We start from the raw sequence: 26,240 nt of genomic DNA, 5'->3' as shown, positions 1-26,240 counted from the left end.
TAATTACATGGAACCCAACCACATTACCACAGCACTTAACTTTATCTTAGGAAGTTCATTTACAGAAATATCCTCCATCAATCATACTGTGTTCTATCTTTCAAAGGTACCTAAACATCTACACTAAAATGCAAAACTACATCCACACAGTTCCCTGGTCTACAAACAAGAAAGGAAGACACGGAATTGGTGTACTAAGTAGTTAGTTCACTAGGTCTGATTTGTCACGCAAAAGTTTTTGTAATGGGACAAACTATACACTAACAAGCAGAACGTGAGTGAAAACACATTTTATTTGCAAATATGTCAAAATGTAATGATTCAGGAACTCTACAAACAAGCGAGAGAGATTTTTAGAAGGGGTACTACCTTTCCCTTTTAATGCATCACTGATGTAGATTTTAATTTAGTTCTAAGATAGTAATTTTGATAAGATTTCCTAGATATGTATATTCCCCCATCCTCTTGGTAACCCGCAGACTTTAAGTAGCACACGTGACTGACAAATTTGTGTCAAAGATGCAAGTAACTGGAAGGCTATATGTCCTACTGTAAAGCTTATCTGAAAGCAAAAATTACTGCTTAATCATAAAGAAGTTTCCCTCTTAACAGCTCAGCTGCCTGAGTAAGACAACTTTGTACAGAGGGCCTGCAGTTCGATTATCTTACAAACTCCTTTTTAGAATTCAGTATCCTATTGAGAGAAGAAAAAGCAGGTAATTTAATAAAAAGGAGCTTAACCGCTGTTAGTAGGGTTGTACACTTGCTTTGACCAAGCAAGTGTATCAAAAATGGGTCCCGGGAAGCAGTATCCAAGATCACCCACAGCCACCTCAAAACATGAAGAGGAGCTGCACTTGTCAGTGACTTCTCAGCGAGTTGCCTGAGGCAGCGTGGGCAACAAACCTGAGAAACAGAGTGTCTTAGGACAGCAGCTCCGGCCTCGGGAGAACGTGACTGATGTCTTCCAGTCATGTCATATTTCTGGAAAAACAAAAACGTATGCAAATAGGATCGAAAATATCTGTGCTTCTTAAGGTGTCTCTTCTGTCCTATAATGTTTGCTAAGCAAATGTTCACTTTGAGAAAATATGTGGCCACATGGACTGGAAAGCCTTGTTTGTTGTGGCACAGACGTTACATACTTATGGCCTTTGGTTGCAGCCAAATCATCAAATTTTAGTACCTACTTATTTCTACGTTGTAACTTTCAGTTTCCCTTGAGCTCTGCTTTTGTATAGGTCACAGAGCAAGTTACTGCAGATGAGTAAAAAGAATTTGATCCAGCAATTTTCTGATCCAAACACTAGCTGCAGCGTACAGATCAAAATTCTCTCTCCACTTGAGAACATGGATTTAAAATAAGCTTTTTAATTTTTTTAGTTTTCCACTCGAAACTAGTATCAGCCTTAACAAGAAAGCACCGTGAAAGCTTTAAATTTTTCTTAAGTACACTTGATTTGCTTGGAACTGTGAGAGATGAGAGGATCAAGAACAGCCATGTTCTGCATGAAGAGAATCTTTAATTACTAAAAACTGTAGTTTGCTTAAAAACTACTGTACTGTTAATTTTTGCTCTTAACTGAACTGTTTGCAAAGAGAAATCCTCTGTATTTCTAAAGAAAATGCATTTACAATTATCTGCCCACAAAAGGTGCAGCGTTATATTTCTTATCCCATGATTCTGATTTTTTTGCTACAGTTATGCAAATCTCTGTGCTTCATTTAAGAGTGGAAGAGAAGACAAGGCAATTATTCTGAAAAAATCCAACAGTGGCTGTTTTGCCAGCCCTCCTTCCTCAACACAGAAATATTTTGGACTGATATTCCAAAGGATTGTATTAAAAAGAAAGAAGCCAGCAGGTATAAGAATACCTGCAATACAGAAAGTACCATAAGGGATACAAACAGCTCTGATCCCTCTAAGATATAATACATCTTCTTTCTTCCTTCTTTTGCATTGTTGTAGATACTGGGTAAATCTGTTGTCTTATTTCTTCCTTCTTTTGCACTGTTGTAGATACTGGGTGAATCTGTTGTCTTATTTCTTCCTTCTTTTGCACTGTTGTAGATACTGGGTGAATCTGTTGTCTTATTTCTTCCTTCTTTTGCACTGTTGTAGATACTGGGTGAATCTGTTGTCTTATTTCTTCCTCCTGATTATACTCTATGGTATATTCTGGATAAAACTGGTTTTTTATAAAGACAACAAAAATGGAGGGATTTAACTCATTGTCCACACAGCTGTCATAAAGCTGAAACCCATCAGCAGACTTTGCTGGGGGACGAACATAGGTTGTGTTGCCTTTAACATAATCTCCAACCAATACACGAGCCACGAACATGGTGTTTGTTTTCCCTGCAGACTGGCAGGAGCCATGGGAGTAGGAAGCATCTCTACTAAAGTAGTTTCCTAGGAAATGACATGAAAACATGGTTATAAAGAACTTGTATGAAGCGGCAGCAGTACGCTGCTATACATAAAGTGACATACAGAACCAGTGCTCAGCCCCTTGTTTCTCAGGAGGTATTTGACCCCAGCTTTCAGGTCTGCTTTTGGTCAGTTTACATAATACCACGGGCACTTTTACAAGAGAAAGGGTTTCACCACAGAATTTCCATTGAGAATTTGCTGTTTGAGGAATAATTTTTTTAAAGACCAAAACTTATAAAAACACTACAAGTAGGCGTGTTATGATGAGAGGGACACACAAGAAAGCATGAGGGCCTTTCACAATTATACAGAGGGAATACACACCCTCCTTGCTCCCTGACAAAGACATGTGGCCATTTCTCTGGGAAGTTCAGGTTACGACCTGGACCCTTTCAAAGATCTCACCTACAGCAACAGAGGCTTTTTCAAATTCCTACATTAACAGCTGGTGAAAAGCTGTACTCCCACAGCAAACCCTTGTCTTATCCAGAGACTGTAATATCAATTCCTATCTCTGTCCTCTGTATTTACAGAATTCAAAACTCATTGCTCTAGTATCAGAGGAGTCTAAGTTGATGTCTAACACACAGTCATTTCCTACATACCCCTTCCATAAGTAATCTCACTGTTTCCACAAATTCTCCAGTCAAAGTTGTGAATGCAGATGGTTTCCACAAAGGAACTGTTGGTTCCATGGAACAGGAGCTTTTCAGTTACTTCACGCCCTCCATTTTCCCTTTTCATCTGCTCCCTTTGCCTAAAAATTAAGGGGAGGAGAGTGTGAGCCATGGAAGAAAAGGGAGAAAGGTGATTTTTTTTTTTATTAAAAAACAAAACAAAAAACCAAACAACAAACCCAACTATATAATATACATGTAAATAGTAGCTGGATGAGATTTCCCATCTCATTACAAGGTGAGCAATATACTGACACCATTACCCAGCAGTTCTAGATAATTCTGGTTTTCTTTAGGGAATTTAAGTAAGCATTGACACCATTCCAGTCTCCACTGTACTGACCTTCTCCTCTTTTGTTGGGTCCTACTAGTTCTGCTGTAATGTCTCTTGTCCCTACCCCCCCCCCCCCCCCCCCCTCTGAGGAGCTGGGGTTGTGCAAACCAGAAACCCTCTGTGCTCCAAGATTGGGCAGTTTATCCTTCATTCCCCAAGTGAACTTCAGCTGCCATACACCCTGAGCTCCTGCCCCTGAGCTCCTGCCCCTCACGGAGATCAGTGCAGCTGAGGAGACAGAGCCAGAGGGAGAGAAACTGAGCCTTCCTTAACCACTGAAGACCTTACTGATTTGGGCCAGAGTCTGACTGAGCCATGACCAGTACTGAAAGTTGAATCACAGTGGAATTGTCTCAATTATGTCTCCCATGACTTTTTCACAGCATTCTGACATCCCACAGGTTTTCAGAAGCTGTTGAAGCGGACAAGACAGTGATATTCTTGAGGAATACAGCTAAAAAGTAAACAGAGCCAGAAGAGGGGAGAACCCTTCTAACCTGCAAACTGCATAAATGAGTAGTTAAGAGCAGTGGACTGAAATTTGGTCATTGAGAATGCAGCAATCTTAATCTTAATGCCTGGTAAGTTTACTTACCTCATTGGAGGAGATTAACAAGAGAATATTTGCACTATTATGTGTTTTGAAGGATCTTAAGTTTTGTTAGATGAAGAGGTTTTATGAAATTATTGCCTGATAACTGCCTGTGTTCACTCACTGTGCAAGTGAAAATACTTACTTAAAGCAGTATTTATCTTCTCCACTACCATTTCATACAGTACTCAAATGCTTCTGCTAAGTGGGCTTTTGTTTTAAATTAGACAACAGTTCTATGCAACAGGTTAATCTGCTACCAAATTAACTTGAGCGTGGTTCTTTACTGTGACTAGCACCAGCTCAAATCTGTTGGTACCTACCTTAGTGTAAGTGCCTGGAGTCCAGTATCACAGATACTGATGTTGAAAACCAAAAAGGAGCTCAGAGATCATTAAATTAAAGCACAAGGATTCTTTCTCAGTGCATGCTGACTTCATTCAGCAAAGGACCAAGCACCTTTATCCTCACCCACTTTTTTAGCAAGGATTCCATGAACTCTAATGGATAAACATTTGTAAGGGACGGAAGATTTGTGTATCAGGCAGTTACTGTTGAATCCCTAAGACAGTATGTTGTACTACACAACTGTGGGTATCCTTATCCCAATTTTGCATCATTTGTGTGTTTCTATCCGTACTCCTCCCTTCATCTCCCAAGGATTTGTGCGAAGGGAACTCCAAGACCACAGCATACTTTAGAAGGCCTTAGATACTTAATTTCACTCCTGAAACTGCTCCTAAGAAGGAAGTACCACCCGTGCTTTAATGTGACTGGTAACGTCTTTGCTTTCCAAGGAAGAAGATACAGGACAGCAGCTCTAGGAAAGTCCCTCCCTTTAGGGATGAGTAAACAGATACTAACCACTGAAACACCTTCCAGAGAGATGGATTCTGAATCCTCCTTATTTTAAGGACATTGTATCTGTTCATAGTCTGAAGAAACAGCTGCTTTATTTTGTTGTATTCAGAGGATGTACTACTGATCTCCACTGCCTATAAAATATAAACCAAAGCAAAAGAAGACATGAGGCTTCAGTCAGCTTGTAACATGCAGAAGCCCAATTACAGCAGATAGATTTTCAGAAAGGTCCCCAAATTACATGAAGGTTAATTTAATGCTTTAGATATGACACTTAACATGAAATCTAGTGTGTCACTCCTGCCTTGGAATGACACCTCACCTCTCTTCAGGAAAAATGCTGAAAGCAAAAGGATTAATTAAATGTTTGTCACCACCAAGTAAGATTTGGCACTTGAAACATTGAAACATATCAATGAAAGAGTAATTTCAAAACCAAAACCTGAATAAATTATTCCAGAATAATATTAGTTTTATATGTAAAGCTTCCAAAGAACAAAATATGTTAGGTACAGTATAATTTGTAACCAGACATCAAGGCGCTTCAGCTATTAAAGATAAAAAAGCCAAATATGTACAACCTCCCAGCATCATAGCTCCTTAACTCTCAAAATTAAAACTTGTAAAGTTGCACTTAAATATAGGTTTAAGAAAAAAAGCTACACTTCTAAACATAAGAGAACAATTAAAATGTTAACAGGAATGTTAACTGAATACCTGATTAAGCAAATACACCTCCTTCTTTTCTAAAGGAAACAGGCTGTTTACCCACAGCTTTCATGTTTAAAATTCCATCAAGAAATGTACATTCTTCACAAAGAAAAGACAAAACCTGATTGGAGATCTTCTGCTTGCTTATGTCATGCATGATTTTTTAATTTTTCTCCAAAGCAATCTGTGTCATTAATCTTCTAAACACTTATCTTTGATAAACCTGACTGAAAATGCATGATGCTGGCAGCGTGATGTCACATGGTAATACTTTCCATTTTAGCACTGCCTAACCAAGTGAAGACTGCAGATGACTTAGAGTGAAATGCCCACTATCCCATGTAACAGTGTTTTCTTTTTAGTAGGAAAGCTGCAGTCAACCTAGCAGGTAATATAAAATCAATCCCTTAAGCTGTCAGGTGAAAGCTCCACATTTTAGAAGGCTGACCTTAGAGAGGAGAAAAAATTGGACTTATATTTCACAGCTGCATATAAGTAAAGTAGTTTTTTTGTGGACACCATGACCAGCTTGTGCATTAAGTACTTACTGATGAAGAGACCTATCATAGGAAAGCCTTTTAAGGATTATGAATAAAGTCAGCTGCACAAGGAAGAATTATTTATTTGAATTTATTAAAAAGCTTTTACAAAGTTGAGTGAAATTTCCTATGTCTTAATACAAGGCTACTTTCCAAAACTTCTTTACAACACAACAGGTAAAACAGTCTGGATGGAAGAGTATTTATTATCTGCATGCTCCATGACACCACAGTTCACATTGCTCAGCATTGCCTATAAGGTGAAATTTATGTTGCTCTATTTCAGTACTACATCTTTTATCTATCCATAAAGAATTCTTATTTAGACTATAAATATGCTTTTGCTATGTTGCATCTTTTACTGGGGAGCTGTGGCCTTTCTGGGTAAAACAGAGGGTCAGCCACCTGGTACAAGGCCTAATCCTATATGAGAGGTACTTCAATTATATGATCATATGATGGCATCCAATCAAAAAAACAGTTCTCCTTTCATGAAAACTTTGTAGGACTGCTCCTATTTCCTCAAGGATGATTCTGCTGCTAATGAAGCATTGCTATTGCAGGTCAGTACTTCACAACAACAGAACTTCTTTTGCTTTTTTCATTTTCAGACCTAAAAATGAATATCCTAGAAAGCATAAGCATTTGCTAGCCCACTATCAAGCAGAGGAGTGTCTGAGACAGAGAAAGAATCACTGCCCTGGCAGTAACTTCTAGCAGCATATGACTGTACAAGAACAGTACTCTGTGATATTGTATGTTTTAGAAGCAGCACAATTTCCAATTGCTGTTACTCTACTTTCTATAGACCTATGATTCTAAATGTCTTACATATTAAGACACTGAAACACCCCAAAAAAAAGCAATGTTACTAAAACACAGCTGCTCATTTTAAGCAAAGGTTACTTTTCCTCTATATCATATAGCTGTTTCTTTTCAGAATGGATCACTTTTTGCCAGGATTATTTGTCAATGTCTGAAGATAGTGGAATTCAACAGGACATAATTATCAGATGTTATGATGGTCACCACATGCATGCAGAATACCAGCCAGACCAAATATTGCCTACTGCAAAAAAAAAAAAACAAACCACCAAGCTAAGGTCCCACAGAAACATTTAAAATAGCCCAGGCTCAGTGACTCCAGAAACACCCCAACAAATGGACTCAACTCAAAAACATACTGAAATCTTTGGAGCAAATAAAAGAAGCAGTTAAGTACCTACAACTCAGAGACCTAAAAGGAACTGATCTATGTGTCTTCCTGGCAGTCTTTTGAAAAAAATTCAACTTCTGCTAATAATTAAGTTGCTGATAAGTCAAGGAAAGAGCTGACCACCTGTATCTTTTATTACTTTTGCCAGAGCTCAAAATATCACAGGCCCAAATCTTCAAAAGGTCTGGCTGCCAGATTCCCACACAAACCCATGATCAGGTTCATTCAGCAAGCTCTGGACACCTGACACCTTTACAATCTTGAAAAACTGTTTTTTCAATTTTGAAAACCATCTGTTTGAAAGGAGCTAATGCATAGAGCAGTTGACTTCAATTTTACCCGCTGATTTTTCATCAAAACTGTATTTAGATGAATTTGCTATATACACATATGGCCAGATACAGGTATTACGTTGAGGAAGGCATAATCCAACACAAGAACGTAGTCCCAGTAAAATGAAACCTACAGCACAAGGCAGAATAGCAGAAACCAACCCATGGAAGCTAAAAGACATGATCTTTCTGGTCCTCATGCCAGTATCAAAGTAACTACAGAAAATAAAATAAGAGAGAGAATAGCAACAGAGCTCTCTGTCAACCAAAAGTAGCTAAAAAGAATTCCAGAAATATGGTACTACTTTTCTCCTGTCCCTGGCCATCAAGGTATTTGTGCCAATACAACATGTTCATCATCATACAAGATTTTGTGACACAATCAACCAGGAAAACCTCTTATGCTCCACATTATGTGCTATGTCTTAATCAACAAAAAAAGGACAAATGTAACACTGAAAAGCATTTTCTAGCATACTGTAGTTCTTACATTGTCTGTGCTGCTCTTCTTAAGAGGAATAGTAATTTAAATAATTCCTGTGTGGTTTTAGTCTTGATAGACCAAACAGAAACACACAGTTTGGGTAGGAGCGTGTTTGATTTGTTGAAGAGATCACTGCAAATGCTTTTTTGATATTATTTGATGTAACTATTTCTGCCCTCGAGGCTGTGGTCTGTGCTCTGATCTGCGATGTATGCGACAGTAATGGGTGACTTGAAAGAGCACGCACAGACTTCCTTTCCTAGGTCTCCATAATAGTTTTTATCCATCAACAATCAATGCAGTATTATTACTGGGTGGCTTTTCATGATCTACACAGAAAGGGTTTGGTCTCAGCTCAGCTTCTCGTGAAGAAATACAGACTTCACAGAAGCCCCTTGCTTAACTGGCTCACCAAGTCTCCAAGGTCATTCATCAGTAATTTTTTAACAGTGATTCTTTTTTTCTTGAGTTTGGTGAGTTTTGGTTCTGCATGTAGACAGATGCCTAAAATGAAGATTATCTTCATGGGAGTTTGGCACTTCTTTCAGGAGCTCTGAAGATGTATTACCTAGATGTTTAGCACACCCACCCAAAAAATTGTTCCTGTGATTTAACTTCTGCCCAGTTACAACTGTTTCAATTAAGCAGCATCCTCCCTGGAATCATGCCTTTCCATCAACATTACAAGAGGGGGAAGATACCTTGTATCTCAAGTTAGCCAGTGGAGATGGATCCCAGTGGTCAGGGCAGGGTTGATTTGAAATAGTAGATTCCCTCTGGCTGTTTGCAAACAGACAGAAAATAAGATGTTAGAAATTCCAGTCCTGCTCTGAACATTCAGATTGTTAGAATCCCCTTTTGGTCAGTTCCTACATTTAAAAAGAAGCAAAATAAACCACAAAGAAACTGAAACAGACTCTGTCTGTGAGCTGGGCTGTGCCTGCTGCGATTCAGCTATCACAGTCCTCTTTGGTTCTCTTCTTTAGGGAACAAGTGTCCATCACAGTCTTGCAGATGGTACCTGTAGTACATGTACCCCAGAAACAAGGTTATGCACCACTTGGATTTTGTGGTACAGCTTCTCTTCAGTCAAATGGATATGTTCTCTTCTAGCAACAGCTGCATTATTTGCGTATTTACTGCCAACACTGGCAGCCACTTTGCCTTCTGAAATATGAAAAAAACCAACTTAAAGAGTATCATTTACCCTTTCTTTAGCTTCTGCACATCTTCAAAAGACACAAACTTTGGTCGCCTGCGAACCTGTTTTTTAGTTTTATAGGTGCTGTTTGTCTGGGTCATTTCTTGAGGAAAAAAGAGAAGGAAAAAGAAAAAAGCCATTAGTAAGCCTATAATACAGGGCCATTCATTACTGACAGTAATTGGTTAATGAAAATTCCATATTCATTTTCAGTTCTATCTGTTGAAGAGGAGTTGCACAAAGCCTTTGTAAGCATCTTGTCCTTCCTGTAACTCTTGTGATTTAAACTGAGCCTAACTTTGCTTGCTCTCTTAAGTCATTCATCCTCTTTTAAATGTTGGTCCAACAGCACAGAAGTTTCACTTTTCATTTTTACTATTCATGGGGTTAACTCACTTTAATTAAGGTTTACTATGACTCTCCATGAAGATGGCTAATCCTTTTGTTTCTGGTCCAGCATGAGTCTGGATAGTGTCACAGAATAAGGGGGAAGGTTACTTTTGTAAGGAAATTTCTCTGGGCCCTCATGACCTCACTTCCCCTTCTAATGAGTAAACCTGGTAATGTTAGTACAAGAAGTCTTCTAAAAGCTTCTAAAAGCTGGGATAGCTTGAATGTTAAGTGTTTGTAAAGTACTACAGAGCTGTTAGTAAGAATCTTTAAAATTAGTACCTTTAAAATTTAGCTGGTAATTATACAAACCGGCCTTGAAATCTATGGTGGCATTTGGATCTGATAGGTACAAATTCTCCATGGTGTCAGAAGATGGCGAGTTCACACTACTCCCTTCTCCCTTTGGGGGGTGAAGAAAAAAAAAAAAAGAGAAAGAAGTGTAATGAGTAAAGACAGTCAGGACTAAACCCTGAATAATTGGTTTGGGTAGAGGGGAAGAAGAGACAAAGAGCAGGATGAAGAGTTATCCACCCAGAACTATTGTGATTACCAAACGCTCATAACATATGCACTCAAATATATATATTATTAATTAGTAATAGATAGTAATGACAGACCCAAAAAAAACCCCATTAAAATTTCTGTAACAAGTTATTCTGGCTTGGGCTGAGATAGTTAATTTTCTCCATAGTAGCTAGTACAGTGCTATGTTTTAGATTTGTGCTGGAAACAGTGTTGATGACCCAGGGATGTTTTTTGTCATTGCAGAGCAGTGCATGCACAGTGTCAAAGCCTTTTCTGCTCCTCAAACCACATCACCAGTGAGTGGGCCAGGGGTATACAAGAAATTGAGAGGGGACACAGCCAGGGCAGCTTGACCCCAACTGACCAAAGGAATATTCTGGACCGTATCACCTCATCCCCAACATATACAGCTGGGGGAAGAAGAAGGAAGCTGGGAGCATTTGAAGTGATAGCATTTTGCCTTCCCAAGCAACACGTGGTGGAGCCCTGCTGTCCTGGGGATGGCTGAACACCCACCTGCTGGTGGGAAGCAGTGTAAGAATTCCTTCTTTGTTTCACTTGTGTGTGAAGCTTATGCTTTACCTATTACTTTACCTAAACTCATGGGTTTTGTCACTTTTATTCTCCCAGTTCTCTTCCTCATTCCACCTGGGGGTGTATGAGTAAGCAGCCACATGGGGCTGAGCTGTTGACTGGGTGTGGTGAGTGCATTCAACTCCTTGACCCAATTCGTGTTAGTTTTGTTCAGGGTCCAAAGGAAGTAAAGGCACAGGCCACGACCAAGCCATGAACTTCTCTAGTTCCAACCTATTCTCTGAAAATCCACCCAAGAACAGGGTGACTTGGTGAGCACTGACATGTATGACCTTGGAAAATGGAACACCAGTCATGCAATTAGTACATGAATAGCTGGTGGTTCTTCCAAGACTAATTTGTCAAGAAACAAAGTAAGTTGTGGGCACAAGGAATCTCATGCTTACCTTTTCCATCACATGTCATTTGATTACAAGCCAACCACTTTATTCCATAGGTATGAGAGCCTGAGTGAGCTTTTTTTCAGCTCTCCCTGCTAAGGAGCAGGCTGCACAGCAGTGATCTCCTCTCAAGATGGGACCTGCTCAATGCCAAGAGGCCCCTTACCAACTAGAGATCTTTAGTAAGTGACCACCATGATGCATCACCTTGCATTATAGTGTACTAAGATTTTCTATGGGTAATTTTGACTTATTATTATATCTTCTGTGCAGTAAGTAATAGAGTGAGCAATGACTGTTAAGTCTTACTTTTACAACACCCTACTTCAGCAGAATTACTCTTGCTGCCACCTTTGGCTGTGATTTTTTAAAGCAGCCTAAAATCTTCCCCACAAAAACTGGCATAGCCAGCAGATTCTAGATCTGTTCCATTACACTGGGGTTAATCCACAAGGCAAGTACAGTTCCCTACTGTACAATACAGAGTAAAATATGAGGGTATGTAAGAGGAGCAATCCCTTATTTATTTTCCTGCATTTTTCAGGTAGATCACTCTCTCATAAAAAAGCATTTGGCCACTCAAGGTAGAAGGTAACAGTTGATCTGTAAGAGCAGATGTCCAAGAATCCTTGGATGTCCAAGGAAACAAGACAATCCTCAGAAGACAGGCAAGAATAATTCCTGAATAATTTAAAAGGCCATATATCTCAAGGACAGTGCACATGTGCTAAATCTGCAAAGAAGCCATGGCCAGCTCCAAAACGGAGTCTGAGGGGAGAAGTCAGCATGCATCATCAAAAACGGGTTGATGAACACAAGCTAAAAACAAGGAATTTTGCTATTTTGCTTTCCTATATTTCTCAACAAGGTCTTGTTTCCAACAAGCAAAGCAATTGTAACACATCATCCAGACACAAAGAAAACCAATAATTCACATTAAACTTCACTGCAAAGAGATAAGGGGTGCTCCCTCCCCTCCAGCCTGTGGTTGTTCTGTCACATCTGTCATGAACATCTGTAGCTCCAGTGCCTTACTTATTCTAGCACAAGCATTTGCTTAATTAACCTTGATGAGTAAAGGCAAATGGGGGAAGAGTATCCACACATTTCTTCAGAAGTGATTCAAAGCAAAGGATGTGGGCTCACCTGGTCTCCATATTCAATCCACTGGCCCAGATCATTCTTCCAGTACCAAATCCACTTTGTGGTAAATGTAAATGTGGGTTTTGAGACTGATGATGGTGTAGAGAGGCGTCGAACCAAAGAATCATCACAGGTCATTGTCTGGAAATCAATGTTCCTACCTGCCATGCTGTAAGGACAAATTCAGGTTTGTTACAGCTAACAGTGTGTGTCTTATCCTCTAATCCCCAGTTCAAGCTGGTGCAGTTTTCTTTAATATAATGTGAATGCCTGAATTTAATCAGACCCGAGTGCTTCCCACAGCATGCGTGGCAGCTCTGAAAACTGCTTCAGATCTTCAGAAGTGAACTCTAGCCTGTAGGATACTGAATGGCACCTCTGTTGCTAGCGAGATGTTGCACATCCAGCTGTAGAGACAGTCTGGGCCTACACATACAACATGACAAAAGGTATTTCTGCAATAAAAAAGCCTGGTTACAGTTTTTCTCAGTACAGGAATAGAATTTGTTAAGTTCATGATTGAGTTTGCCTGCAAACACCTGCAGCTATCACCTTGTTCTTTTTCTGTGGTTTCAGAGGGTGCAATCACAGCTGTGAGCTCTGTAAATTGCATCCATCACTGAAGTCACCTGGGCTCTTAATCCTGGGAGGCTTGAAAATTTAACTCTCAGGCAGAAAGACTTAAAAAGCAGCCTCTTCTTGGGAATCCTGCTTATGATTTGCACTATCCAGCAGCTTAGTCAAGCTAAAAATCAAAATCATCTGCTGTCTGAAGAGGCATGGGCCAAAATTACTATGCCATTTTATTGATGGTTGATTATCTGAAATACTAATATTCTATGCACTAAATTCCACCCACTGCATTTCACCCTGTATAGTTTTCAATGCAATATGTTGTGTTATTTTTAGAACAAAAATGGGGTGATATTTCCATTCAATCACTTTTCTTTTTAAAAATAAAAATTCTTATTTGTACACCCTCCCAGATTCTGAGGAGCTCAGTAATTAGAAGTTAGGGTGTAAGAGATCCTTTAGGAAGAAATCAAGAATTTTTCCTCAGGGGCTCAGCCACAGTACTCTAAGCAAACAGTCCAGCCTTGTAATACCTGTTGTTTTTTGGGTCACAATAGGCCTTCTCAATGTCCTCCATCATGGAGAGGTCTTTCCAAGTGGTCCCATTGTATACCTGCCATCTATATGGCAAATGGTAATGATTAAATGGGCATTTATCTGTAATGAAATCAGACATAGTCAAGAGCTCTGCAACCAGAACACAGAGAGCAAGACAAGAAAAAAAAAACCCCACAAGGCAAAAGCAAACAAGCATTTTTTTACACTCTGGCTTTATCTCCTGGATCTCCTTTGGTTCAAGTCAACATCACCTCCAAGTGGAGGCCAGTGACAAGTGGGGTCCCACAAGGATCAGTCTTGGGACCAGTCCTGTTTAACATCTTTGTCAGGGACACGGATGGTGGCATTGCTTGCTGATGACAGCAGCTTTAAGCCCAATTTCCACAGCCAGATCCCACATGGCTATTCCTGTAACATTATATGGGTCCAAAAATTCAGTGAGTCTCAAGCCTGGTCCTAAAGAAGCAGAGTCTGAGAAATGAGACACAAGGTTGGAGGAGCTGCTGTAGATACAGAGCCAAAAGAAGTTTCACTATTCCTGACCCCTCTTGTATTTGTTTACAGAAAATATAGAAACTCAGCACGGTTATGAAGACCAAAGCATCATACACTACTTTTTCCTTCCTTTTTGTTAACAGGGCTGGAGTCCACCCTGTTGAAAGCACTGTGCTTTAATTAACTTGAAAAGATCCAAACAAAATTGCACTTGGTCTCTGTTGGCCAGATTTAATTTCTATGGTACAGTAATACCCATTAATTTTTTTTTAAATATTGTCTGAATTCAAAGTTATCTTGAAGAAGAGGTATTATCAAGACCTTAATTTACTCATCCTTCTCTCAGAAAAGGAGCTTCTGACAGGAGAACTGCATCTTTAAGAGAACACAAACCCACTAAAAAAATGCTAAATGCACACAAACATCTCAGAACAAAAAAATTGCCCATCAGGCAACTTACCATCCATATCCTAAGCAAAAGCTAAAGACAGTCTGATCAAACTTAAGTTCATCTTTCACCAAGACCAGGTGGTCAGAAAAGGATTAGTCCTTTAGAAAGTGGACAAGTCACTTTGAAAGAAAAACCTCACAGTACCTCCTCATAACCAAAGCAGAGCCTAACTTGGGATTTAAGTGACTGAATACAACTGGTTTTACTTACATTTTCCCCCAGACCTCTGCTATTGGCCACTGCCAGATAGGTGAGAGATGAGGCTTCTCTTTAGCTTAGCTGGTACATCTATGTTTTCTTACAGTGTTTTATCACCCTAAATCACTTTTTAAAGGACTTAATGGGGAGAACTTGGCTATTATCTGATGCAGGTAGGATACAGCAGAAATGAAGGATGACATCCTGTCACCAGTTGTCAATGATGACACTGTAAGGCCAGCTCTTAAACTGATCTAACAGTTACAGGAAATGTAACATTTAACACTTCAAGGGCTTTTCCCACAGAAACATTTACAAACACAGCCCCCATCAACAGGGCTGAAATAAGCCACAGGTGGATCACCTAGAGGAAGAAGGGTTAAAGTGCATCCACTCAACTTTCCTTTCATTATGTTTGCATTCCTGGCAGTGTTTATTGGTGACTTGGAAGCAAAGTGAATGAGTGAGGAGGCACAATTACCACTGCCTGCCCACTAGTGTCAGCCACTGGGCAGGGAGCAGACACTCCCAGGATAACTGTGCTGACTTGGGCTGGGATAGAGATAATTTTCTTCGTAGTAGCTACTATGGAGCTATGTTTTGGATTTCTATCTAGCAACAGTGCTGATAACACAGGGATGTTGTTTTTGTTGCTGGTGAGCAGTGCTCACACAGCATCAAGGCTTTTTCTGCTCCTCACACCACCAGTGGGCTGAGGGTGGACAAGGATTTGGGAAGGGACACAGCCTGGGCAGCTTGACCCCAGCTGATCAAAGGGATATTCCACACCATATCATGTCATGCCCAGCACATACAGCTAGGGGAAGAAGGAGGAAGCTGGGGACATTAGGAGAGGTAGCATTTTGCCTTCCCAAGGAACTGTTACACATGATGGATTCCTGCTGTCCTGGGGATGGCTGAACACCCACCTGCTGATGGAAAGCAGTGAAGGAATTCCTTGCTTCGCTTTGCTTGTTCATGAGGTTTTTGCTTTACCTATTAAGCTGTTTTTATCTCAGCCCACCAGTTTTCTCACTTCTACCCTTCTGATTCTCCTTCCATCCCACTGGGAGGTGTCGGGGGGTGATGGGGTTAGTGAGTGGCTGTGTGAAGCTCCATTGCCAGGTGGGGTTAAACCAAATAACATTAGTTTTTGTTAAGCTTACCATTATTTTTGCAGTACTTCCAGACATAGTATATGCATATCTCATCACAGTTATCTTCTTTCTTGTCCTCCAAAGCTTTAGCAGAGGCCTTATCTTTTTCATCTACAGGAAAGAACACATCACACCTTACTTGCCCCACCATCATAAAACTTAAAGAGAAAGGCATTGCATTTGATATTTCATCCCAGAAATAACCAGGAGTTGACTTCAGTAGCCAAGTCAAGTACAGGGTGTGACTGACCATGGCTGTCATTGAGTCCATCAACTGGAAGTGTAAATGCTTCTCCCAGAGGTATCTAGACAAGCATGGGTGGATTGAATAGGGGGCTCAGCCCAACCTAGAGTATAAAAACTAAATAATCCACAAAAGAGTTTCAAAGAGAACATCAGGCTCAAGCTGGCTTCAACCCATGTATTCCTTCCTGGGGACCGGGGACACCCAGCATCATGAGGGTGTGCATATTCTAGAGACTGGTAATGGGAATCACACTGGTATTGTGTGCACGAACCTCCTGAAGGTGGTACATGTGGTGTGGTGATCCCTGTCTTCAAAGGAAGCAGCTGTTCCTGACTCCTTGAAACTGCTGTTTTTTTCAACACATTTGCTCTTCGATTGTTGTGGGGTGCTGAAAGCACAGAGAGGAAGGTGGGAAGTTAAAGCAAAACCGGCTTCTACCTCTATCAAACTCAGAATCAAATTTAAACCCAGTGTTTCTTACAACTTACTTTTCGCGTTCCTCAGCTCCTTGATGAAGTCTGCATGCCTGTGGTCATATATAGTCTGCATGTTTGAAGCTATCTGCACACTAATGCCTTCAATTTCCAACAGCCTCAGTGTATGGCTGTCCAAGAGGTTATGGGACCTCTTGCATGGGAAAAATCTACATTGCCCATGGAGAAAATGGTAACAAACATGAAGCTTGCTGCAGTTCTTTTGCTGGGTGCAGGTACTATCCTTTCTGTTGTAAAAACGGCACACCTAGAAGTGGGGAGGACAGATACAATATGAAATAGAAAAGCACGTCAGGATTTTTTCCCGAAGAATCAGTAATTTTTTTCTTTGTTCTATAAGCAAGCAGATTTAACAGCAGGGAAATGGTGATTTGCTCTTGCACGGAAGAGCAGGCATTTTCACTTTTGAGGCTGTGCATGGTGTTTATTACCAAGAAAAAAAAAGCAGATCCAACAAGCATTCATTTTTTGTCATTCCTAAACAAAGCAGTTCCATAACAACTGATTATTTTACAGTTACTCTGTTAAAAAAATCAAACAAAACACAACCATATCAAATAACAAGTGTCTTCATAAAAATATGGCTACTGTGTCAAATGAAGCACTATTTAATGGAGCTGAAGCTGCATTTGCAGTTCCTGTTTTTAAAACTTACTCTTCATTAAAGATCTGGGTGTCTAAAAATGGTAAGAAGAATTCTTTGAGATTATACTGTGGAAAAAGCACCTCTTTATTCCTCTGCTCACCAAAAAAATGATACACAGAGATATGCAATGAGTTGGACTCAGGAAACAAATTACACTCCAAAATCTCCTTCATGATGCCCACCAAGTACTACAGCAACACTTCTGCTCCCACAGCAGAGAGAGGAGCAGCCTGTAACAAGAAAGCTGCTTTGAGGATACACAGCTCTCTGGCAGACAGGCCCAATGTCACACCAGGACTGTTACAGATCTCCCCCAAACCTTTTTTCCAGGCAACAATTTTTTTTTGTGCAGAATTGCAACAGAATATATGGAGATTTATATATCAGATAGGGAATTAGAGTTTGCTGCAATGGCAGTGTTCAAAAGACTGAAAAATCAAGACAATGGATTCATAATTATTAACTATACCCATCACCAAAGGCCAGTTCCTCATTGCTATCAATCAGTCAATGTACTGAACAATTACTCTTCATGAACTCACTCTAAATTATGTGGGAGAATACAAAGCCATGAGAACGAGACAATTTCAGTGAGCACTGATGGCTACTATGCCTGACAGCTTTTAGCCTCTGAGGGAAGCCAAAACACAAAGGGTTTGTACTTTTTCTTCCCTATCTTCCCTCTGTCACTGTGGATGCTTTGTACTTTTCTGTGGCCAACACCCCCAAAAATGCTCTCTCTTTTTTTTTTTTTTTTTTTTTTTTTTTTAATAATGTCTTATTCTAGGGACCTGGCCTTATTCTACTGGATTACTCCATTTCCATCACATACCCTTCCTGACTGCTCTGCAGGATTTTTGTTTTACCAAACATCTTCCAGATTTCCCTTCTACACATTTTCCTGGTCCCTGTTTCAGCAACTATATCACAACTTTCCATTTACTCCCTTGCAATTATGGCTGTTATTTGTACATTTAAACTTGGTTGCATCACAAAATGCTATCAGTGGTGTTACAAGCTGTTGGGTGCCCAAGTAAGGTTCTGGCAGTAAAGGGGACCTCTATGAGAAGAAGGGAGGGAAAGTATGAGAAACAGCCCAGCAGACTCCAAGGTAAGAAGAAAGGAGGGGAGGAGGTGCTCCTGGTGTTATCTATATCCAGCCTTCAGGGTTACCTATATCTGGTTGCCCAGAACCACACCTAGATGACTTCTGAATATCTCCAAGGTAGAAGACTTCACAGCCTGTCTGGGCAACCTCTGCCAGTGCTCAGTTGCTCACAGTAAAAAGGTTTTTCCTGATGTTCAGAGCGATCCTTCTGTATTTCAGTTTGTGCCCATCACCTCTGGTCCTGGACACTACAAAAGAGAGCCTGGGTCTGTCCTCCTTACACCCTTCTCTTCAGGTTACATCTCCCTGAGTCTTCACTTCTCCAGGCTAGACAGACCCAACTCTCTCAGCCTGTCCTCATGGGAGATGATCCAGTCCCTTCACCATCTCAGTGGCACTTCACTGAGCTCCTCTTCCAGTAGCTCCATCACTCTCTTGTACTGTGAAGTTAGATTCTGGAAAATTAATTTTAGACCTGTTTTCAACTAATGTAGAGGGCCACTGTGGAAGAGTTATAATGAGGAGGTAGCAAATTCTAGCAAATCTAGGCAGTTTGCCTGTAGGCCTTGGCTGCAGAGGCCAGCTCCTTATCACTACTGTCAGCCACATAATGAGAGCACATTCCATGCCATTGGACTGGGCCACCTTCAGCAGTACAACCTGTATGTGCTGTTCGTAAGAGCTTGTTCCCATAGAGGTGCATAAGGGAATAATTACCTCAATGAATCTCTGTGTACCATCTAGAATGTTCATTTTTATGTAGGCAGAAGACCAATGGTTTGGGGGCTTTTTTATTTTCAGGAACATACCATAAAGATGTGAAAGCACGGGTGCTGAACCTCACTATGCATGAGAATTCAGCACAGCGAGCCAGAGCCCTACTAGAAAGGTCTATCTGATGCTATATTGTCACTGGCTCCCATGGCATCAGAAGGGACACCCAGGATTTCTTCTCATAACCTGTAGTAATGACCACCTTTTTATCTTAAGCATCATGTACCTTTCTGTCCTGGTTTGGGCCAGGATAAAGGTAATTTTCTGTCTTGCATTTTTGCTTTTAGCTAAGTTTCTTGTGAGTAGTTGCACTAGCTGAAATTAACAGCAAGTTTCTCAGACAATGTCTGCTTCTAGGACTGCTAACACTCGATGTTTATAGTTACAGCCAGGGACTGGTATGCAGAGCCAAGGACACTGCTCAGTTCTGAGGAACATTTTCCCTCTGGAAGGAGAAAAGGAGTAAAGAGGTCACACATGAAGCCCTCCCTTTGGAAAGGAGCAGACAAGATGGATGCCAAAATTGACCAGACAGAGTATCCCACCCCATACACGTCATACTCAGTATAAATTTGAGGCATCACAAGGGCCAAACCCCTTCCTGCTTCCCTTTCTTCACCTGTCCCTGTTTGCTTTGGCATCCTGGGAGGATTCCATCCATTTATCTGCCTGTGGTCCTGATCCATACCAGTTTGAGTCCATGTGTTCCTGTCTCCAGCTCCCAACTGCTGCTGACCCCAAGAGTCCAGCCTGGACTTTCCCAGGGCTGCCCTGGGGCCTTGGCGGTGACGTGAGAGTTATTGGGGGAAGAGGGGGGAGGAAACTGTTATCAATTTTCCTGTATATTTGTATATATTTAGTAATTTTTCCTATTTATCATTACTGCTTCATTAAGGTTTAGTTATTATTTACTGTTTCATTATTTTAGTTTCCAACCCATAAGTCTCTCTCCCTTATTCTCTCTCCTTCCTTTATCTGGAAGGGGGATTAATAGAGACCATTCAGTTTAATTTCCAGGCGACTGTTAAACCATGACACTTTCTTAGTGATATTCAAAAGTACCAGCACCAGCCAATGCAAAGCAATTATTCACCTACTCGAGAATTTTAGCTAAGTCCCTTGATTTTTCTCTCCCTCATTTTCCCAGCTTTGTCCTAGGGGAATGCAGAAAGGCTTATCATCTACAGAGCTCCCCAAGATCTATGTATCAAGAATACATGCAAGTTCTAGGTGATAAGAGTCTTGTGGGAGGTGCTTTGCAACTTCGGTCACTAAAGAACACAAATTTTACACCACTACCAAGGGAAGATCTTCCTCAGTTGAAGAATGCTACTTTGTTTTGGAGGTTTGATACCATTCAAAGTGTTACCTTCATCTAACATGTACATGCCTCAACTGAGTGCCTACCTAACAAGAAAAATATGTTAAGGCATTGAAAATGCAGTTTTCTTTTCCATCCCTCCAAGTGGTGATAAATGTTCAAGTTACTGAGCTGGAAACAAAAACAGACCAACACCCACCAGGGACAGACAGTCAAGTACAAACTAAGGGCTGTAGTATCAATTTACACACTAGTGTCTTGGTTCAAAGGAGTAATAATACAGTTCTCTGGATGTTTACAGAAAAACTTAAAATCACTGCCTTCTTAACAGGTCTTTTCCCAACAAAATTTTACTTCCTTAACTTCCATATCCTGTCTTTCCCAGAAACCTTCTCCTCCGGGAATACTGATAATCCAAAGCAGAAGCAGAGAGAAGAGTTTGTTATGCAGCTAGAGGCTGGTTTAAGAACTAATAAAATAATCATAAGACTTATGTCAGACACTGGTTTTGTCCAGAACTCAGGAATTCCTTTTGTGCTTGCATCTTCCCTTCTCAAGAGAGTAGGGATAAAAAGCAGCCAAAACACATAATCACATAAAAATTGAGAAAGCAGTAAAATACAAACATTCTGTATGGAACATCCATTATATAAAATACCACTTTAGGGTAGCAAAAGTACCAGCCACTGAGATTATAAAGTGAAGTTCCCAGAGATTTCAAGACACTTAATCTGGTTGAGAGTGATTGTGTAGACCATCTAAAGAAAGATGCATTAAAAGTTAATGTGCTCTCTTGCTTGAGAGCTTCATACTTGATATTTGTCAGCACACACACACACACATATATATTCAGCATTTCTAATCCAGAAACCACCAAATTAGCTTTTACACCCCTCTCCTCAACTTGAAGAAAAGCCTGCAGCAATAACTGGTTTCTGTTGTTTCTGCTGTATTAATCCACAGTAGGGGTAAAAGTGCTCAGCTAGAGGTAATTAATGATGCCTGGCAGTGGTGAGGGCTGAACAGACCTATAGGTAAGAAGCTTGAGAGTAATGACATCAACAATGGTTGCTAATAGCTGCTCATTGCTGGGAATAATTAAACAAGAAACACTTAAGATTTAGATGCAGCTGAACAGGAAGAAGATAATATTCCTTGCTCACCACCACCATGATCCTTGAATCTGCCAGCACAACAGATTTTAAAACACTACAAAAAACCCCAAATAATCTGTTTTGTTAAAGCTCAGTACTGTCACCATAGGGAATAAGAAAACAATAGAAGCCTTATGCCAAGAGATGCATGGAGATTATAACCTTCAAAAGGCAAAGGTAGCAGGCAGTATTCTGGTAATTTCTTAACCAGGAACAGCTACACCCAGAACAAGAAATTCTTGGCTTTGAAGCAGCCATACCTTGAAGATAGAACTGCCCTTATTAGATGGATACAGACCCAGAATGGGTTGTTCAGCCAAATGTAACAAAATCAATGCATACAAAGTAGGCAAAGATTGCCTCATAGAAAACTAACTTACAAAACCTCAGTGCACTTTGGAAGGGGCTGATTTTACACAAAGCTGGCTGCAGTAATGTGGTAATTTTTCATAGATTTTTCTCACTCCCTCATACACTCAAGCACCAAAATGTGCAGGACTACACAGGCTGGAAAAGGAAAGGGATCTTGGCTTCCCAGTCTCCATCAACTCTTGGAAAGCAGCCAACAAACTGGTTTTGGTCAGGCCTCTTATCCTGCAAGCATTCACAGTTACTGTGATCTGCCACATCCCTCTTGCTTGCCTCACTGTCTGTAAATCTCTGGTGAAGTTGCTGACTTTTTTTTTTTTTTTTTTTTTTTTTTTGCTTGTTTTCAGTACCTTTATGGACATCCTGTTGGCATAACAGGAAAGGCACACAAAACAGGCTATAGCCCTGCTGGCCACTTCCTTGCTGTCACAGGGCAGGTCTTCTACTCACAAAACGGCCTTACCCAAGTGCAAACCTTCTGGTATTTATGTAACCAACACACCCATCGGTGTTTAACAGGTTTATTGCTGTTATTTGTATGTTGAGCAGTTGGTTGTCTTTTTGGTTTTGGTGTTTTGTTTTTTTTTGTTTGTTTTTTTGGGGTGGTTTTGGTTTTTTTTGTTGTTGTTGGTTGGTTTGTTTTAGTAAGTACACAGCACTTGTGCTGCAACCCTTGCTCTATATTGTTTCTTCTGGTGCTTTTCCAGCCACTGCCATTCACCCTTCATTTAGACTAAACTAAACATAACTGTTACACATACATATATATGTATACATATGTTACAGCTTGAAATTGAGATCAGACCTCCACTTTCCCTCTTGCCCAGTCCTAATTACTTCTAATTACCAAAAACTTCTCTTTAGAAATTTGTACAACTCACATCAGGGAGGAAAAAAGGGTCATTTAGGAGAAGCAGGACTTGCAGCTCATTCTCATCGAGGCCAGACAGCTGATGAGTCTTCAGAACTTTTTTGTTCTCGGGACTGATGATGTCATGTGAGTACTTACAAAATCTGCAACAAAATACACAGAAATAGCACTGTTAACCTCTTCAGTCAAGTTAATTTAAAGAAGAAACTCAGACAACAGGTAGCTTGGGAAAAGGCATGGAGAAAAAGGCTGTTGTCCTAAGCACATAAGGAAAGATATAAGTCTGGGAGTGCAAAACAAAAAAAGAACAAAGCTGAAACCCACACATTTTTTGATTTTTGCTGGCTGGCAATTTGAAAAAGAGAAAAAAAAATCTAAGAAAGCTGATCACCTTCTGAGTTTTGGATAAAGAAGCAATTAAAGGACAATAGCAAAGATACTGCCACTTAATGCAAGAGAAAGGTCTGGAGTAAGTATGAACAACAGAGAGAGAGAATTATTGACTTCTTTTTTTTTTTTTTTTTCTATTTGAAAAGATAATGCAAATCAGTAAGTAAGAAAACATAGTCAACCTGTGTGTTGATTCAGTGCAGTAAAACAAATCCTCCTTGTGTCTTGCTCTTCCAAAGTACGATTTGATACCGCCTTAAGACTAGACATACTTAACCAATAAAAGTACCTGCTAACCTGTCAGATTCGAGTCTGCTCCCTTTATCCTTTTAGCCTCAAGTTAACTACTGAAATTCTCCTCATGAAAGCTTTATTTTTTTTAATCTCATGCTTTGTCTGATTCCACCCTTCCATACAGATCCTTGTGCAGACATTTCACCCTTGTCCCCTACTGCCTGCTGGACACACTTAAGCAAGTAAACAAGGACAAGGAGTCTGAAGAGCAGAAGTGCCATCCTTGCTTCTGAGAAACGAACTTCTAAATGTAGACAATGACTCTGAAGGTAGAAGAGCTACAGAGTATTGGAGGTGGGAGGCACCACCACCACTCCTCCGTGGTTAACTTCAGATTCCACTAACAGTCACATGGTGATCTATACAAATACAGTGATAACCACACAGAGGAGTTTAAGAACACATTAGAGAAATAATATTAAAAAAAAAAATAAAAAAATATAAAAAAAAAAAAAAAGCAGTGAAATGTTACTTGCCAGACACAAGTTCAAAAATGGGTTTAACTGGACTAAAATCATGATCCCACGAAACAGGAAGACCTCAATAACTTACACAGACGTTTTTCTTTCCAGAGATTCTAAACCAAAGAGGATGAAAGATCAGGAAGCAAGACTTAGATTTGACCTTATCAGTTAAAAACTATCCTCTGTCTTGATCCCCATGTTCCACCTACCAGTATTTCTGCCTCCTGACTTCAATCAACCTCCCAAAAGGCATACTCTGCATTTTATTAACACATAGAAAGTTGATTCAAAGTAATACTACTGAGAAGACAGAATTGTTTATCATTATGAAGGGAATCACCTCATAACACATTTTGGTTCACATGGACTCATCCAGAGCAAGCACCTACATGCATTTGAAGGCATTTTTAACAGCAAATCACATGGAAGCATATCATACTGTCAGTAAAGACAGAAATTGAGATTTTTAGCATGCTAATGCTGTGCTAGTATCATTCTGAGATAGACACGGCCTTTCCTCTCCATGCTCTTCACACCTGAGGACACAGCCAGGTATTTTGCTGGGCCAGAAGAGGGAGAATCTGGTGGGGTAATGCCACGTGCCTAACACTGCAGCAGCCCCAAGACATGGGCCTTTAACTAAAAGTTCCTCCATCCAAGCTCACTGTTGCCACTGATTGTCACTGAAAAGCATCTGGGTTTCATTTCTGCATTTATTATGGTTTCCTTTATTGTTATTTCTTCAAACGAGGGACCCCCTTTGGCCAGCCAGTGCCCAGAGAGGCTGCCAGGCCCACCCATCCTGCGGGTCCTCCACACACCCAGAAAAGGGCGACAGACAGGAGGGAAAGCAGAGGCTGCGTCTCACCTCAATGGCCGTGAGCAGAGCAGCGACTTAGACCAAAATGAAACTCTTGTAACTTTCTAGGTTAAAACCAGACAGCGTGCTGGTACTTGCTTTTTTCTTACCAGTGTAAGATTTGTCAGCTATTTCATCCAGACGCCAGGGGCTGAGGGACGGGTGTGGCAGAAAAGCAGCTTCAACTAACTAACAAACTAAATTTATTTTAAAAATCATTAATACTGGCAAAGAAAACCAGGCTTTAGGGAACTTCCACCCACCGCGGTCACTTCGGGCTTCCACATCAGCGAGAACAGGAAACGAGGCTTTTACCAGCAAGAAACGCCCGGTCCGGGGCTGTGCTGGTGTCGGGGGAAGGACAACCGGGCCTCTCCTCCTGCGGGGGGCCGGGGCAGGACGGGCTGAGGCAGGACGGGCCGGGACAGCCGCGGGACGGGCTGGTGGCTGCCGTGTTCGGAGGAAAGCCCTGAGTGGGGGAAGCCCGGGGGAGGGGGAGGGGGGGGGGGGGGAAGGAGTGCGGGGTGCCGGGGAGGGAGCTGAGTGGGTTTGGGTCGGAGCTGTCTGGCCTCGCAGCACTCACCTAGACCCCTGGTTGCACCTGCCCATGAGGTTGAGTTTGCAGAGGTGCAGCCGCTCGCAGCCCCCGCACTCCTTGAGGATGCAGAGCCGCACATCCGACACGGCCAAGACCCCCACATCGTCGACACTGCCCCGCAACACCAGGAAGCGCTGGGGTCCCGCCGCCGACAGCGTCTCCTCCAGCTGCTGCGCCGAGAGACCGATCTGCTGCTGGAGCTCCGATAGCTTCATCCGCCCGCCCTGGGCGCACAGGGTCTTGGTGATGAAGCAGACCACCGCCGGGTCGCTCATCTTTTCCCCTTCGCCTCGGCCCGAGAGAGTGAGGAGGGAGCGGGAGAAGGGCGGTACTGGTCGGCCGAGCCGAGCGAGAATCGAAACCGAAGGCACCGGGCGGAGCCTGGGACAGAGGGAGCGCCGAGGGTGGAGGAGGGGACCGGATCGAGGGCGATGAAGCCCGGCCTCCAGGGCCCCGAGGCTTCCGAGGCTGGAAACCACTCAGGAGGCAAATGATGAAAAAAAACAAAACAAAACAAAACAAAACAAAACAAAACAAAACAAAACACTTGTGGTTTGGTTTGGTTTGGTTTGGTTTGGTTTGGTTTGGTTTGGTTTGGTTTTGACTGCGTGTGTGTGTAAATGAATTATTGAATCACAGAATGGTTTGGGTTGGAAGGGACCTTAGAGATCATCTTGTTCCACCCCCGTGCATGAGCAGGAACACTTTCTACCAGACCAGTTTGCTCCAAGTCCCATCCAACCTGGCCCTCAGCACTTCCAGGGACATCCAGAGTTTCCCTGGGCAACCTGTTCCAGTGTCTC

General features: G+C 41.3%; 1 protein-coding gene across 3 annotated transcripts; it reads right to left on the bottom strand.

Annotated features, from left to right (window-relative positions):
• Positions 1–275: 275 nt before the first annotated feature.
• LOC103538182 (zinc finger CCCH-type antiviral protein 1) lies at positions 276–25,828 on the bottom strand. Of its 3 annotated transcripts, XM_030461440.1 has the most exons (14): positions 25,423–25,828; positions 22,843–22,975; positions 16,584–16,836; positions 16,367–16,483; positions 15,858–15,959; positions 13,523–13,646; positions 12,420–12,585; positions 10,054–10,174; positions 9,388–9,484; positions 8,882–8,960; positions 4,902–5,032; positions 3,040–3,191; positions 2,136–2,413; positions 276–2,084 (listed from the first exon to the last, which is right to left on the bottom strand). In XM_030461440.1, the coding sequence occupies exons 1-14, from the start codon at positions 25,710–25,712 to the stop codon at positions 1,923–1,925; spliced, it is 2,205 nt and encodes a 734-aa protein (XP_030317300.1). In that variant the 5' UTR covers positions 25,713–25,828; the 3' UTR covers positions 276–1,922. The 3 variants fall into 3 exon arrangements, with proteins under 3 accessions (XP_030317300.1, XP_030317286.1, XP_030317296.1); XM_030461426.1 differs by having other exon boundaries at positions 276–2,413; XM_030461436.1 differs by having other exon boundaries at positions 276–2,413; positions 10,084–10,174.
• Positions 25,829–26,240: the final 412 nt, after the last annotated feature.

This window comes from Calypte anna, chromosome 1, assembly GCF_003957555.1.
Source record: "Calypte anna isolate BGI_N300 chromosome 1, bCalAnn1_v1.p, whole genome shotgun sequence".
Classification (NCBI taxonomy): domain Eukaryota; kingdom Metazoa; phylum Chordata; class Aves; order Apodiformes; family Trochilidae; genus Calypte; species Calypte anna.
This window is presented reverse-complemented; position numbering and strand designations above follow the sequence as displayed.